At 41.0% G+C, this 16,783-nt stretch overlaps 1 protein-coding gene across 3 annotated transcripts in view; it reads right to left on the bottom strand.

The window, feature by feature from the left end:
- Positions 1-288: 288 nt before the first annotated feature.
- The window catches only part of TRIT1 (tRNA isopentenyltransferase 1), a 38,887-nt gene continuing 22,392 nt past the window's right edge, over positions 289-16,783 (bottom strand). For 2 of the 3 annotated variants that reach the window (XM_074334473.1, XM_074334474.1), the window contains exons 3-11: positions 12,659-12,755; positions 11,796-11,941; positions 9,606-9,748; positions 7,793-7,904; positions 7,295-7,407; positions 6,982-7,059; positions 4,219-4,328; positions 3,792-3,909; positions 289-1,599 (exon numbers count right to left, since the gene is read on the bottom strand). In XM_074334473.1, coding sequence (XP_074190574.1) covers positions 1,433-1,599; positions 3,792-3,909; positions 4,219-4,328; positions 6,982-7,059; positions 7,295-7,407; positions 7,793-7,904; positions 9,606-9,748; positions 11,796-11,941; positions 12,659-12,755 — 1,084 coding nt within the window. In that variant the 3' untranslated portion in view covers positions 289-1,432. Of the gene's footprint in view, positions 1,600-3,791; positions 3,910-4,218; positions 4,329-6,981; positions 7,060-7,294; positions 7,408-7,792; positions 7,905-9,605; positions 9,749-11,795; positions 11,942-12,658; positions 12,758-16,783 lie in introns of all 3 variants that reach the window. The other variant, XM_019737163.2, reaches the window with a different exon arrangement.

Below are 16,783 nucleotides of genomic sequence, written 5' to 3' on the forward strand. Positions count from 1 at the left end.
AGAAGGGCATGGAGGTACGAGTGAGATTTCTTAATGAATGTCTTTTTATATCATTCCAGAAAGAGAGTTTCAAATTTTACTGGAGATGACATAGATCTCCAATAAAAGATGCTCTCCAGATGTCTTCCAGGAATATAATTAAGTGCTCAATAAACATTTGCAAAATAAATGGTCAGCATGATCAAATGAAGAATGTTAAATTTAAGAAAAAGCCATCATGTTGATAATTGAGCATACTGTGTACAAATTAGATGTGGACATATATCTTTTTAAGGCTCTTGCCTTAAAGAGGCTCTTGCAAACTCTTTATTTAACTTTCATTGAAAGAATAGATTCCTAACTCAATAGAAAGACAGCAGTGATAGTAATTATCACATAGGAGAAATCAACGAATCGCCAAAGGTTCTAGCTTTTCAAGCCCCATGTCATGACCACCTTGGTCTCATTCTCTTGTTCCCTACGGAATTCCAAGAAGTGATTTGGTTCACTGAATCATAGCACTGGGGCCAGTCCTTTCCTGCCATCCGTGCAAATCCAGAACTGACCTGTGGCTCACAATATTTCAGTCATCTATAAAAGTGTCTGGAAATTACATATTTTTAGCCAGACTCTGGGACATACAGTTTCTTTTTTTTTTTTTTTTAAGATTTTTATTGGGGAAGGGGCACAGGACTTGATTAGGGAACAGTGTGTACTTCCAGGCCTTTTTTCCAAGTCAAGTTGTTGTCCTTTCAGTCTTAGTTGTGGAGGGCGCAGCTCAGCTCCAGGTCCAGTTGCCATTGCTAGTTGCAGGGGGCACAGCCCACCATCCCTTGAGGGAGTCGAACCGGCAACCTTGTGGTTGAGAGGATGCACTACAACCAACTGAGCCATCTGGGAGCTCAGTGGCAGCTCAGCTCAAGGTGCCGTGTTCAATCTTAGTTGCAGGGGGCAGAGCCCACCATTCCTTGCGGGACTCGAGGAGTTGAACTGGCAACCTTGTGGTTGAGAGCCCACTGGCCCATGTGGGAATCGAACTGGCAGCCTTCGGGGTCAGGAGCATGGAACTCTAACCGCCTAAGCCACCAGGCCGGCCCCTACAACTTCTTTTTTAAGGGATATGGTGAATCCTGGTATTCATCACCAAAAAGATCCTTAAGTGTAAAAAAAGTGCAATCTGTGCCTTTCTTAAAAATAGAACCTTTAAGGTTAAATAAAAGAAAAAAAATCCCTTCCTGAACTCATCATTGCCAGACACATCAGCCACACAAGGAATGACAAGACCTGCGGTTCACAGGACAGAGAACATGAGACTTTAAAACCACACCACTGAATGAAAAAAAGGGTGGGGACTTTCTACACAGCACTCCTCGGCCCAGCCTGGGACACAGACATGACCTCCCTCCTGAACTGAATCCCTGCCACCTTTGCAAAGGCCACTGGACAGGTCTCTTTAAACACTGGATTTCAGCTCTTCATCATTTTGCCCTGGGGATCCCTTCTCTTTAAGCTCTTTGTCACGGTCTGGGGAAACACTCCAACTTTCTATGGTGGTGATGGCATCTGAGTCCAATCTTCTTTTCTTCAGTTGGTGCAAGTGGGATTTGGATTTTCTATGTGCTGAAACAAAACAAAACAAAATAACTCATTAGGATTTTCTAGAACTCATCCTAGAAGCATATAAAGTTAACCATGAAATCCTTTTTTTTTTTTTCACAATAACAGGATCAACACATGTATCGGTATAGCTGCTTAGCATTTTTAAGGGAAGAATAAGTTACAGGGCCAGCGAGCTAGCCAACTACAGTGAGCTACCATGTATCAAGTGCACCCTGCGAGGTGCTTTCCCTCGCTAATCCTCCCCACAAGCCTGCCGACAGAACTATGCCGCTCATTTTACAGAGGAGGAAACTGAGTTCACAGAGGTCTTACATTTTGTTCAAGATCACACAGTAGATAAGCTCCTTAGCTTACCTATAGCTCCAAAACGAGACCTAATTTTCCAGAATCAGGATTCTTAATTCCAATTTTCAGTATGGGGCTTCCTGTTACAGACACATTTCAACTCACATGACTAAAAACGTTACAAAGCCAAGTCCTGTCTGTACTGCAGGACAGAGGCGCTGTCCGGCCACAGGCCTGCAGCACCCACAGATGCCCCTCCCACTTCTTCCCTGCTCACAGGTTGCCCCCGTGGTCCCCTCCTCGTCCGACACTCCTCTGCCTAAGTCAGAGAAGCCGTTTGAATGACTAACCCACAAGGCTCACCACGCACACAATGCTCCGGACAGACAACAAGAAACATTCTTCTCTGACGATCCCTTCTGAGGGTCCATAGAAGCAATAAAGCTACTGTTGCCTGAGACCAATTTCTGACCTCTCATCCCAAAGACAGTTCCCACCCTCTGACTAACTCACACAGCCTGTTCTTTTTCAAGGAAATCTTATTTGGAACACTAAAGAAATAGACAACTAGATTCAATTCTTTCATACATATTTAAAACATCATTTTTAAGGACTTAGAAGCAAAAATAAGTAAGGAAGAGGTTAGAAGTCAAAAACAGTTTACTTTGGCAAAAAGGTCAGCTTTGTTCTCCAGCTAGAGCGTGAGCTATGGCAGCAGGAGACAGGAGCAAGAACTTGACAGATGGCACTATAGAAGGTTTCCACAAGCTGAGCTCAGACAGGCTCACAAATGTTGCTTCTCTAAGGCTTTCCCTGAAGGACATTCGACAAATTGAACCACTAAGTTTTCTTTAGAAAAAACAATCAGACACTCTCTTTCTCTTCCCCTTTCATCATTATAAACCAACCACAATCGAGGCTTCTTCTGCTGCTTGGGCAATCACAGCCATCCCCAGTCTCTGACAATGCAGTTCATTTTGCCAGAATTTCCAGTTAATAGAACTAATCATTCTATTGGTTGGTATGGGGAGAAAAATCTACTTCTGTGAGAACCCATGCAAAGCAGTACTCTGAACAGGAGGCTTCTAGCTGCTGGGTAACTACAGGCCCTACTGTGCCTAAAAGGAGTGAGCCTTAAACAAGTTTCTAAATACAATATAAATTCAAGGCTTGGAGGCTAAAGCCCTTTGGGCGTTGATTGGATGACTATAGAAATCTGACAGAGACGAGTGCAGTGTGACTCTGTGGCAGAGGCCAACCCAGGCTCTAAAACAGAGACAGAGCCTTCCGGCAGGGCCGACGCTGGGGTGGTCAGAAGTATCTTATAAAGAAGGTATTACCCTTAACCACCTTTGCTTCCACACAGCTTCCCTTAACACTTCTCATCAGTTTTAGCAACTACCATTTCAACGTATTACCTTAAAAGTTACTGACTTCTTCTGAAGAGACACCACTTCTGAAGAACGTACTCAAGAAGAGTAACTGCACTTCTTTCTCCCTCCCAGCTATTGCTGCTTTTTTGGTTTCTTGGGTGAGTTGCCTGGCTTCTCTTACAATCCTACCTCCCCTCACTGAGGTCTGAACATGAAAGGCCAAGGAATTACTACAAGGCAGGATCACGAAAGTCAAAGGAGCTCTGGAAAGTTACCTATAGACCTCTCAGTATAAAATATCTACTCCAGCTAAAGCTAGAGGGCATATGATTTCCCTTTGAAATTCAGAATACAGAGATAAATAACTCAATTTGGGAAGGCATCCATGAAATTTGAGCGCAGGTTCTCAGAGGAATCTGGTCCTCCCTTTATAAATAAACAGACTCCAGCTTCAACCTAGCAAAGACCTTAAATTTCATGAAGTCCATGTGACCCACCCTTACAGATATCTCTGTGCCCTTCCCCAGACTCTACCTGCCCATTCGCGGTCCCCAATGATGATTCGATCACAGAGGTCACACATGTGATAACTTCTCTTGTTCTCAGTTTCATTGCATGGTATTTTTACTGGGGTAGCAGCAGGCTCATGGCCCTGAAAGAACAAGGGATAGATGGGAGAGAAGCATTCAATTCAAAGAGATTTGGATATCATTGATATTAAGGAGAGTGGGATTTTTTCAAGATTCCTTTTTCTCATCCCAGGGAGCAGGTGGGCTGTGAGCAGATTTTAGCAACAACCTTTCTGAATGTGGAAGATGCCGCCTCTAGGGATCTAAAAGCAGCCAGCCCTTCTGCTCTATTCCATGGAAAAGGCTTGATTTCCCACATAGCAATAAAGGTGAAAGCTAAGGAAAGCTGTCTGAAAACCAGACAAAAGAATAGTACCAGGACTAATAATCACCTGGATGAAGCTTTGCACAATTTCAAGAGCAGGTTCAAGAACAGACTTCTCCCACTTTGAGACATCAGATACTTCTAATCCATATACTGGGAGGGCACCGGGACCAGGTCCTAATGATGACAAAGGAAAGTTACGAGCAGTCAGCCCCCAACACCTAATCTATTCTGCTCCCAGGACTCCAAAAATCAAGGGAAACAGATGGGGGCCAAAGGAATAATAAACATTTTGACCATGTCACTCATTCTAACTAGAAACATGAACCAAATAGCTACATAAAATCCAAGAAAGACCTAGAAGTTTGACTGGTCTGCAGCCAACAAGTCCAGCTGTGTAATCGAGTCTCGGGAGTAGGACCTTCCAAATCAGTCAGGAAAAAAATAAAGAGTAACAGCTATAGTGACCACTGAGTGGGCTACAATATAAAGAGAGCACACCATAGGAGGAAACAAAGTACTTCTGAGTGGAGATGGGACTGGAGGTAGCCGAGAGTATAGCTATAGGCATCTCATCCACCTGAGCCAACCATGTTCAGTCTTTGCTATAGCTTCTCCAGTCTGTGGACACACTAAACTGCCTTTCACAGCTAGGGTAAGTCAGTCGTCTAAAGGCAAAGAGCACTGCCCCATAGAAAAAAACATCAAAGTCCTCAGGATGCCAACGGCTGGCAGGTGCCGGCCTTTTGATTGTGCCAACCACGAATAAGATTCTTCTTAAAGTGGACTGGGCTACACCTGCCACCACACGGAAAGGTGAGACTGGGAGGATGCAGGCAGCATCCACAGCACACCTGGCCTTGGCTAAGCTCTGCACCTGTTTGCAGGCCACTCTATATTTTCCTTTCCCCTCTAAGTCCTTTGTTGGGCTTCTGTGCCCTGTCTAAGCACCTTTCAACAAGTTCTCGGCTCCCAGCTGCTATTCCTGGCTTGAGTCCAAGGCCAAGCTGGGGTGGGGAAGTCCCTCTGGCTTCTTGCCAGAACCATATCCCAGCAGACCAGCTCTGGCCAATCACACACGGCTCTTGATTTCCAGGGCAGCTGTGCCTTTCACTCTAGCACCAGGACTGTGCCGGCATACACATGAATGAGGAATGAGCATATGATGCACTGTGCCACCAACCCCTCCTGACTCAGAGATGGGGGAGTTATTGTGGCTTTACCACAGGAGGAAGTTCCAAATCATTACAAAAAACATCTTTTGTTACAGACTAATTGTTAGCCCTGGGGAAAAGAGAAGCTGCGTTAGAAATGTGTGGTTGTGAACTTCAATTTCAGCTAATTCAGACTTCTATCTACATGCAGAGAAAGCAAGGTAAGTAGAAGGAGGTATAAAGAGCCTGTGGGGGCCAGAACGACACTGCAGAGCTCTGGGAGAGAGAACTTCAGCAATCTCATAGTCAACAATGTGACTCAAGGTGTTTGTGCTCAGAGGCGCTGAGGGGCATGGGTGGAGGCCTCTCTGCCGTATGCCTAACTGAAAGCAGAAATAAAAGTTCAACGGGATAATTCAGAACCGTACTTTAAGTGTCCCCAAGATAAAATTGGGATTTCACTTATGCTTAATCTCCTTTTAGCTCACAAATACACAATTTCTTACCCAAGGCCAATATTAACGCTGTCTAGCTAGTTACAGCTAAAGGAAACAAGAAGAGTGGTAGAAAGCAGAGTGTGGACTTCAGAGTCAGACCTGCATTCAGCGCTCCACTGCTCATTAGCTAGGGGATTTGGGGCAAGTTATTTAACCTCTCTAAGCCTCCATTTCCTTATCTGCAAAAAGAAGAATAACACCTACCTCGAAGGCTCAATAATTATGTACAGCACCAAATTTAGTGCAAGGACACAGTGCAGGGTCAAATGAATGAGCTTTTCCTTCCCCTTTCCTTAAAGTGCTGTTCAACTAAAATTAAAGTTGACACAGTCTGAAGCACCACGTATCTGAACCCAAAGGTGCTGCTGGGGGAATGGGTGGTTTTGTCTTTTTATACTACACATCTGGCCTAAGAACCATCTTAATCAGGAGAGCCTCCCTACCAAAACTGGATTGCTCTTCAGGTACAAAACTGGAAGCTAAAATTAACCCTTAGCACCAACTCTGCCTAAGGTGTTGCTATTTTGCTCTTACCTGCATTTGTTCAAGGCATAAGCTGACTCCTCACTGGAAAGATTTACTTTGTTTTCTGAGATATCACAAGAAAATATTCCTGGACAATCATTTATGCAATAGGCCCTCCCTCCAGGTCAGGTCCCCAATCTTAGAACTGGTTCAGAGGGCTGGCCTGGTGGCTCAGGTGGTTGGAGCGCTGTGCTCCTAACAACGAGGTCGCTGGTTCGATTCCCACATGGGCCAGTGAGCTACAGCTAAGATTGTGAACAGCTCTCCCTGGAGCTGGGCTGCTGTGAGTAGCTGGAGGTTGGCGTCTGCTGCTGTGGGCTACCGCGTGCTGCCATGAGCGGCCGATGGCCAGCATGAATGGCCAGCTGCTAGCGAGAGCTAGCGAGAGCTGCCGTGAGCTGCTGTCAGCGGCTGACTGACGACTGGCGACCGCCTAGCGCAAAGCTCATAATACCAGCATGGGCCAGGGAGCTGTGTCCTACACAACTGGACTGAGACCCAATGGCTTGAACCGGAGTGGGGGGAGGCGGAAGAAAGGGGGAAAAAATCCGAAAAAACAGGTTCAGAAACTAAAGTTAATTTTCTGGATGAGCTAAGAACATCTATATTCTATTGAAAACAGACCCAGGAGATAAGGAAAAACATGAGACTTACTGCTCAAAAAACGGTTTTTAACCCATCGGTTTTGCTTCCGGGCATATCTCTTAGTCACTTGTTTCAGAGCCTCAATACCTGAAAGATAATGTAACATAAGACCCTCTGAGTATTTCTCATCCTGATGAAAGACCCGCCCAGCCTAGCAGAAGAGAAAATTAGCCACAGCAGCACACTTGGTAGACAAAATTCTGAATTCTGAGCTGAAGGCCATTGGGGACTCTTCTAGCCTTAGCTCTTCCTCAGACCACACCAGCAAGGTATTTTGTCACCCAAGGATGTCCACGGCTAGGTTAGATGGAGGAATTCACACCTTTCTTTAGGAGCTGGTTACTTGTCTCTGGTGTGCATTTTCCCTCTGTGATCAGGTACTCGTGAAACTCCTTGAAGCCAATAGACTGGAAGATACCATGTTGATAGTCCTGGCTGGGAACAGGAGAGCATCAGCAGATGAGCCATTGCATCTGAGAGCTAGCAAGGGCCTTGGAGATGATCTAGCTGAGCCGTTTCATCCCTTTGATGAGGAAAGTGAGATCCTTAGCAGTTATTGCTTCTCTAAAATCCTTCCTCTACCACCCCCCATAAACTCCCAGGTACTTCCCTTGAAAATTAACTCCTGGGAATGTTTGACAGATTAGAAAATTGCAACTGTAACAAGTATACCACACCTCCTTCCAACAAGCCTTGCCAACGCCAAAGGCAAAGACAAAGGCTAACAAACAAATAGATCCAAAGCCAGTTTTATGTTTATGCTCTTTTGACCATAAGCAAGGGACGGAGTAGGTCAAAGTAGTAATAGTCAAATCCTCACCTGTTTTCTGTAACTTTCTTCTGATTATAGCGTCTGTGAAAATCTCTTAGTTCATCCAAGAGCCCAGCAGCAACCATGTCATCCACCCTCTTATCCAAGCGCTCATCTAGAACTTGAATCAAATTAGCCCATCACCAGCAAGCCTGCTGTAGGTGTGTACTATACACTTATATGATGAATAGGTGGCTGCCACAAAGAGAATTTGTCCACATGGGAGAAAGGGTTCAGAGGCCAAGGATTATATAATTCACATTATATTTAGTCACACTTAAAGACTCTGCAACTCCAATAAAAACAACCAGAATGAAACACACATCTTTTTATTAAAGACAAAGCGTACAATTACAGCTATTAAGAGGGACACATATTTTATTCTCATATGGAATGTATTAATATGTCCACTGTTCATTTTAGAGGCAGCTGAGAGCCCACTGATTTAAGTTTCTTATTTTTTCCATCGTATTTGTTACTCTGTGTTATTTCACATTTAAGAACAATCTGGGTAGGAAGAGGAACTTGAGTCCAAAGCCATCCTAAGTCTATCTTGAACACTGAGCCTGACAAAGGAGTCAAGAGTGACAGGTCATAATCATTCAGATGTGGTGGTCAAACACAGCTTTATTATAGATCAGATACCATTCTTTTATGCTGCATTGTAGGACATGTTTTTATTTACAAACATTTCATTATTAAAACATCACTTTTCTATACACTTATAACTGAGATTAATAACAAATTTTCATCATTTCAGTCATGCTCTTCTACGTGTCGGCCATTGCTACTACTTGGCTTGCAATGATACTAATCTTTTTTTTCTATCTTTCTAAAAATTTGCATTTATTGAGGGTTCAAAATGTGTCAGGCACGTTCTGAGCACTTTGTATGTATTATTAACTCATCTAATCCTCAACAAAACTATGAGGTATGTACTATCACTATCTCCATCTTACAGAAGAGAAAATTGGGGCACAGAAAGATAAATTAAACTTGCCTTAAAACTCACATAGCCAGAAGATGGTGGATCAGGAATTTGAATCCAGACAGACTGGCTCAGAGAATGTGCTTTTAATAACTAACTATGTTATACTACCTGTTCTCATAATAATCTCATCTTTCCAGACTTAGCTCACAGGTTACCTTTACAACACATTGGTCCCTTACTCCCCCCAGAGAATGCTCATCATCTCTTCTCTGTGGCCCCACTATCTAGCTCAGCATTTATCACAATGTAGTATTTATCTCAATATTTGTTGCCCTACTAGACTGGGAGCTTAAAAGCAGGCACTGTCTCACATTCATCTCTGAAATCCAAGTATTACACAGAATACTTGATACTTCATTGAATGCTTCCTGTATGTTTCCTGGATAAAGAAAGTACTACCATCACAGGGAAACACCACCATCAGGCCAGCTAGCTAACTGTCATACCCACTTCTCAGGCCTACTGCTTCCAGAATAATCAGTGATTCAGCTTCCAGCCAACCCAGGGAGTCAGACCTCTTCCACAGGAGCTTTCCCTCTCTCCTTTGGATCTTCCCTGGATGGCAGTCTCTTTCCCACCCCACCCATCAAGCTTGTCCCACCCTTGGTATCTCATCCTAGTGCCAGGGCTACCCTCACTCCCTTTCCAGATGTACATTCAGGAGAATGGCATTTGCCTTACTAAGTCAATGAACAGTGGTAACAAAAGTAAAATTAATAGCCAATACTTATTTAGTGCTTATTATGAGCCACTCATGGTTCTAAGAATTTTATACATAGTAATGTACAAGCTCTATCTCGGATGGACTCTAGGACATCAAAGGGCTTTTACCTGTCTGGTCAGCATGAAGCCAGAGGATGCAAGAGTTAGGGAACTTCAGAGGGCCTCCAAGGGGACCACCACCTTCCTCTGCATGTTGACGCTGAAGAAATTCACTATGAGAGATTCCCGTTTCTTCAAACACTTGCAAGCTCCTAAGTCATTTGGAGGGGTGGGGGGAGCACACCCATAAAAACTATTAGGAACTATTAATTCTCAAGTGAAACACGGAGAGAGGCTATTTATTATAGAACATCTCGTTCTCATTCTCACTGCATAGCCCCTGAAGACATGAAAGTCCAGGGTTACTATAATTCTATAGCTACTCAGAAAAGTGTCCTGAAGAATCATTTAGATAAAGCAAGAAACAATACTATTCTTCTAAACACAAATAAATTGTTCTGAAATCAGTTAAACAGACTCAGAAACAACAGGTTTCTTATACACAAACAGAATGGGACTCACTTTCAGGTAAGCAGTAAAAGAGCTTGTTTGGGACACTTTGTTACAAGCCAACAAGTCCAGTCTCGCCAGAATGCCTTTCCCACAGTACAAAAGTATGTTGTATATCGAGCTCATCAACTTTCTTTTTAAATATGTCTAAAATTAATGAAGAATGCTTCTGACTAATTCGGTACTCTACTAGCACAAAGATCACTGCAGAAAGAACTCACATACTTACCCTTGAGCTACCATCCATTCTGTCAGTATCTATTATGTTATGCAGCACTAGGTAATTCAACTCCCAAATCTATACTCTAGCACTCTGGGTGATTGCAACTTATCAGCTTGAAAGTGATCTTTCCCTTCCTGACCCAATTCTACTTCCTGAAACCCTAACACAAGTGTAGAGACCCCTTTTCATTCTGTACCACTGGTCATTCAAAGGGGACCAATAAGGCAACAATGTATAGTAATAGATATCGCACTTATCTGGAAGTTAGAATATAGGTACAAACTAAAAGATGAAAAAAGTCCTCTAAACCTCTCTAAAAGAGACACTCTAGAGCTCTAGCTTAGAACCTACTGACTCTTACGAAGACACAATTCTCAATTCATTACTAGTTTAGAAGTAGCAAAATGAGAGGTGATAAGAAAGAACTGATTAATAAAAGAAGAGGATAAGACCAAGCTCTAGAATCATATCATAAAACAATATAAAAAAGAACGCTCATCATAATGTTCTTGAGTTTTCCCAAAAAAAAATCTTTGAAATATTTCTATTAAAATGTTTAAATAAAATGTTTGGATACTGAAAAATATAAACTTAATTTATCTAGAATATGCACTATCACCAGGATAATATTGCCCTCAAGGGGGCAAAAAAACCCAGATATTTATTACAGGACATGTGATCCTCCAAAGGGCAACCAAACCCCTCTAAAAAAATCTTATTCTTCAGTATTAAAATTGCATGAAGCCTGGAAGGATGGAGGGAGGCACAATTTGGAAAAAAAATTTCTAAAAAGGCTTCTGGGCGGGGTGGGGGGGCAATAATGAAAAAGGAGTTAAGAAACATGATCTAGAACATTCATTTGAGTGGAACACTTCATAATCCCTACAATACCAGATATTGCTATAATATTTCATCTGTACAACCATCCATATAGTAGACAACTTCATTAGATCCTCTGCCAGATATGGTATCACTCCCAACACTGAAGAAAAATACACGTAACACATGAGGCTGCAATTTCAAAACCTAAGAAAACATGACCTTATGAGTTCATTCTCTCTCTTCAAGAAAATCTCCATGTGTAAAGGTGAGCTGATCTATGACACCATTTATAAAATCTACCTCCCACTGGGAAAAGCTGCTGGGGTAGAACTCAGCATTGCACAATCAATTATGAAACTCGAATCACAATGTAAACCAACTGCATGCCAGAAAAAGTTTATATGAAAACTGTTATACAAGCAAAGATCAAATAGAAAATGAAGCAACATTACATAGGCCCTAGGGAAAAACTATATTGTATTACGCATTTTAAATGTAGTTACAACGTAGGGTGTAACTACTTATTGAGGGAGTTTGGCTGAGGCAGTAACTCAGGGCCTCCTAACCTGCTGAACTAGAACACATCAGTAGAATATACAACTACTATTACCAAACCTCTCTCTCATCACCCAACATCACCCAATGAAGAAATGACTGCCCTAACTCTAAAGGAACCCGGGGTCAGGGGGCCCACACTTCCTTACCTGGCCACTTTGCGCTTGTCATGGGGGTGCAGCTTGGCAGCCATTTCTGGGTCCACCTCACTTAGGCGTTTGTGGAGTGCATGGCCATCCTCCTTTTCAAGCTCTGCTTTCCGGTCAATCACTTTCTCAGTGCCCATCTCCTGGGGCTATTAAATGAAGGTTTAGAAATAACTAATTCAACAATTCAACAAACACTGAGACAGTGTATGTGCTAGGCACTTAGCTCAGTGTTAGGAATACAGAAGAGATGAACCAGGTCTTGCCATACAGTGAGAGACAAATCATAAACAGAAAATTACAACACACCATGGGAGTGCTGTGCGGCCATAGCAAAGAGGAAGGAGGACTGACTCCCTGGGGAAATCCTCAGGTAGCCAGCTTCCCTGTCAAAAGTACAAATAAATAGCAGGGCTAACACGTCTACATTACTAACACATGAGGAGTCTACAGTCTTCCCAACAAGTGTGACCAGAGTGGATCAGAATGGCCAGCACATTCTAGTTGGCAAGGTCCCACACTATACAACTGCATCTCTGTAAGAAAGGTTAATGTAGGACATCTCCCTGACACATAGATTGTCACAGTCAGGAAATGCTGAATCAGACTGATGTACTGTTAATTTACATGCACATGCTAATTAACCCACAGAGGAGCACTTTTCCCACAGACAGCCCCTGCCCTTAGCACTGCCTGAAGCAGCACACTTCACACATGGAGGTGGCATTTGCTTCAGAATATTAAGTAGGAAAATTACAGTTGCTGAGTATAAGAAATAGGGAAGAGTCAACGTTCCTCCCACTAAAATTAGCTGGCAAGAAAGAAGAACCCATTTCCTCAGTGAGTTACAAGTGAACTAAACATACCTTCGCACTAACAAGAACTTTCCAGAGCAGCGATTCAATGTAGTAATTGGTTCCTCCCACGACAATAGGAATTTTATCTCGGGCAAATATATCTTCAATGTGAATATTAAGAAAGACATCACAATATTTAATATCAAGAAGAGAATACTGACTGACTTGGAAAGGAAGGTATTAACAAGAAACCACATTCATTTGTCTGCAGAGCAGAGGAGAAAGGGTAGAAACCAAGGTGAACTGAAACTAGCCTTCCATTTTTCCCATGAGGTCTCAGAACCATTTCCTATCAGTTCTGGAGGTATTTGCATAAACCAGAGATAGGTGCATAATTTTAATTCCTTCCAGTTCCAGAACTTTCTAGGTAATGCTGCTAAAATTCAAAGCTTGCTTAGAATTCCAAATCAGCTAAATAAGCATAAGCCCAAAGACCCTCACAGAACCAAGCGTCAGCTGCTCAGAAAGCCACCAAGTTGAGGTACATTGTGTGACTTTGCCTTCTAAGGCAAAATATAAGCTGATTTCTCTAAGCCGTGGTTTTTGGACTCAGCCTTCACCATTATGTGGTAGCAGTGCCCATTACAGCCACTTGAGACTCCACCAGATAAACTGAGAAGCACTGGTTCTAAAGACAAATAGATTTCAATTATCAGCTCCAATTCTAGGCCTTGTTAGTGAACCTGTCTGAGCTTCAGTTTTCTCACCAGTAAAATCCTCATGAATTCTTACGAGCATTAAATGTGACAATGCAAATAAATCCCCAACCACAATGCCTGAAATATTTTTTTCAACTGAGTAATTAAGCACTCAATTTACTTTAGTCACTACTGTTTTTATATCTCTGCTACTTTGAGTTCTTCTCTTTAGAATCTCTGTTGAACAGATAATTATCTGCTTTAAGAAGGGCTCTGCTTCTGAGGATAATTGATAAAAAGAGACTTTCAACCCAAACAAAGACTCATTTACATACTTCTTCCCCTTGCCAGCCAGGCTGTGGGCACAGACATAGATGACCTCTTTTCTATCAGAAGCCCACTAACCCTTTAAGAGGTTGGGATGGGGTGGAAAGATGTTAGCAATTAAAGATCATATAGAAGAAATGTTATGCTTTTTTAAAAAGAAATGTGTTTTTTAAAAAAGAGAAACAAATTCTATATCCCCCTTTAAATGAAGTACAGGGAGCATACCATTGCATAGTAATTGTAATAAAACTTCAAATATATGATTACCAAAGGGTAAGGGAACAAGCAAAATAAAATATCAGAAGGGGAGAGAGAGTGGAAAAGGGGGAGCTAAATGGGATAGAAAAGATTTGGTGAGAAAGAGTTTAACTTGTTTGCCCGAGCCATGAAACAACTGCGATCCTGGGCAAAACCCTTCTCTTCTCTGGGTGTCAGTGTCTAGTACCTTTACCTGTCAAATCAAGGTTGATTGGATACTTCTTAAGGTACTTCTGATTTGTTTTGACATTCTGATTGTGTAGGTGCTTATCTAAATTTATTAAATCTCCAGTTCTGGAAGTGATCTGATTAAGTCATCCCCTGTTGTGGCCCTTTGAAAATTTTAATTAGCTCTCCATTTTCTATCAGTTCTTTCTGAACAACTAAAGTGTCTTATAGCAATAATGTACATTTGGTGATATATTTTAATTTGCAAAGGGCTTTCATATACATTATCTAATCTGGTACAACTGACTTGTAAAGCAGGTAGGGCAAGAATTATTATCTGCATTTTAATCTCTGCCCATTTGATAGGCAAAAAAATATGATCTCATTATTTTGATTTGCATGGCCCTGATGAACAGCAAGGGCAAACCCTTCTTCATGTTTATCACCATTTCTATTTCTTGCTTTGTGAATTACTACTCATGACCTTTATTTTTTGTATTGATTCAACAGCGTTCTTCATATATTAACCATCTGCCTTTCCTATGTTACAAGTATTTCCCCCTGGTTTGGAGTCTGTTTTTTAATTTTGTTTATAGTGGGCTGTTTTCCTTTTTTATTATAAAATATTCAGTATATATACAAGAACACTGTAACATATGTAAATTATGAAGCCGAATAATAAAACAAATACTCATGAATCCAATGTAAGAAAAGGATTATTAATTCCCTTGAAGTTTCTGTGCATTCATTTCCATCCCAACTTCCCCTGTCTCTGAGGGAACCACTATCTTGAATTATTTTGAGGTTTTTTGTTTTTCATCATTCCCTTGCTTTTCTTTACACTATTATTGATGTGTATGTACCCCTAGAGAATACATTAATATATACAATTAATATTAATAATTAATATATAACAATATTTAAATATATGGTTAGTTTTGCTTATTTTTTAACATTTCTAATAATTGGTAAGCACATATATGTATCCTTCTATAATTTCCAAAATTTTGTTGTTTGAGATTTTTCCACATTAAATGATGGCATGTAGCTGCAATTTATTCATTTTCACTGCTGAAAAAGTACTTACATGAATAAAGCAAATTTTATACATTCTTCTGTAAGTAGGAATTTCAGTGTTTATATATTTTTCCTGTTAAGAGCAATTCTGTTATGGAATGGTATCTACCATGTGTCTCCTGATATACTTGTGACAAGGTTTCTCTAGGGTAGATACCTAGGAGTTCTGGTTGATATACATTCTTGCCAATACAAATTCTTAATTCTTACATATTCAACTCTAGCTATGTTCCTTTAAAAAAAAAAATGACTGTTATGGGCATACATGGTGGTGACTGCTTCACAACAATGTGAATGTATTTAATACCACCGAATTTGTACAATTAAAAATGGTTAAGATGGTCAACTATAACCAAATATATATATAAACATAGACATGGGATGTGGAGTACAGCATAGGGAATAGAGTCAACGGAATTGTAATAGCTACCGTGTTTCCCTGAAAATAAGACTTAACCGGAAAACAAGCCCTAGCATGATTTTTCAGGATGACATCCCCTGAACATAAGCCCTAATGCGTCTTTTGGAGCAAAAGTTAATATAAGACCCAGTCTTATTTTTGGGGCAACACGTTATACACAATGTTAGAGGGGTAGTAAATTGGGGATGAGGGGTTATCACTTTGTGAGGGGTATAAATGTCTAACTATTACATTGTTTTGTACACCTAGAACTAATAAAAAAATGGTGAATATGGTAAATTTTATGTTATGTATTTTAACACAAAAAAGAAAAAAATTGAATTTAAAAAATCCATAAAAAATTTAAAGAATCTACAAAACCCATTCCCTACTCTAAAATCACATAACTACTCAATTATATATTATCCCATTTGTTTTAAAGTTTCATTAAAAACATATATATTTAACTCTGAAATCTGAATTTGTCATATATAATGAAGACCTGATTTTATTACTGTCTCAGGAATAATTATTAAGTATTGCATTATCTCTCCATTGTTTTGCCACCTTGATAAGCTAAATACATGTCTATTTAAATTAGTATCTGAGTTTTCTACTCTGTACCATATGTTTATCTAGTATTATATGAGTTCCATGCTATTGTAATTATGAATTTTCAATATGTTCTAATATCCGGCAGTCGATATTAAAGACAGTCTAGACATTAAGATACAAGAACAGTCCTCCTTATACTGTTCACCTTTCAAGCATTTCTTGTTAATACCCAGAACTATTTTCTTCCAGTCCCCTGCCCCCAACAATCCCTTTGAAATTCTAACTGGAACTCCATTATATTTATTTTATATCCCCATTTAAAGGGTAGAAAACTGAAGCTCAGTGGGGTAAATGCTTTACCCAATAACATTCACATGATCAAACAGGTGGTTCTAAAACTGGAACACAGATTTTCTGGTTCCTAAATCAAGGTTCTCTCCACTACAACAGTGTTTCTCAATTTTCAACAGGAGTGCCGATGAATCACTCAGAACTCCTGTTAAATGCAGATTCTGATTCAGTAGGTCTGGAGTGAGGCCCAAATTCAGCCTGGCTAACAAACTCCCAAGGGATGCTGATGCTGCAGTCTGAGGAGAAGACTGAGTAGCAAGGACACCGTATCTTTCAATCCACATAGTGCTGATGGGGATTCTACCTATCGGTAGTTAGGTCCTGGGTGGCCCTGCTTAGAAGAAACTGTCACTAGAAAGG

Source organism: Rhinolophus sinicus, linkage group LG06, assembly GCF_036562045.2.
Source record: "Rhinolophus sinicus isolate RSC01 linkage group LG06, ASM3656204v1, whole genome shotgun sequence".
NCBI lineage: Eukaryota > Metazoa > Chordata > Mammalia > Chiroptera > Rhinolophidae > Rhinolophus > Rhinolophus sinicus.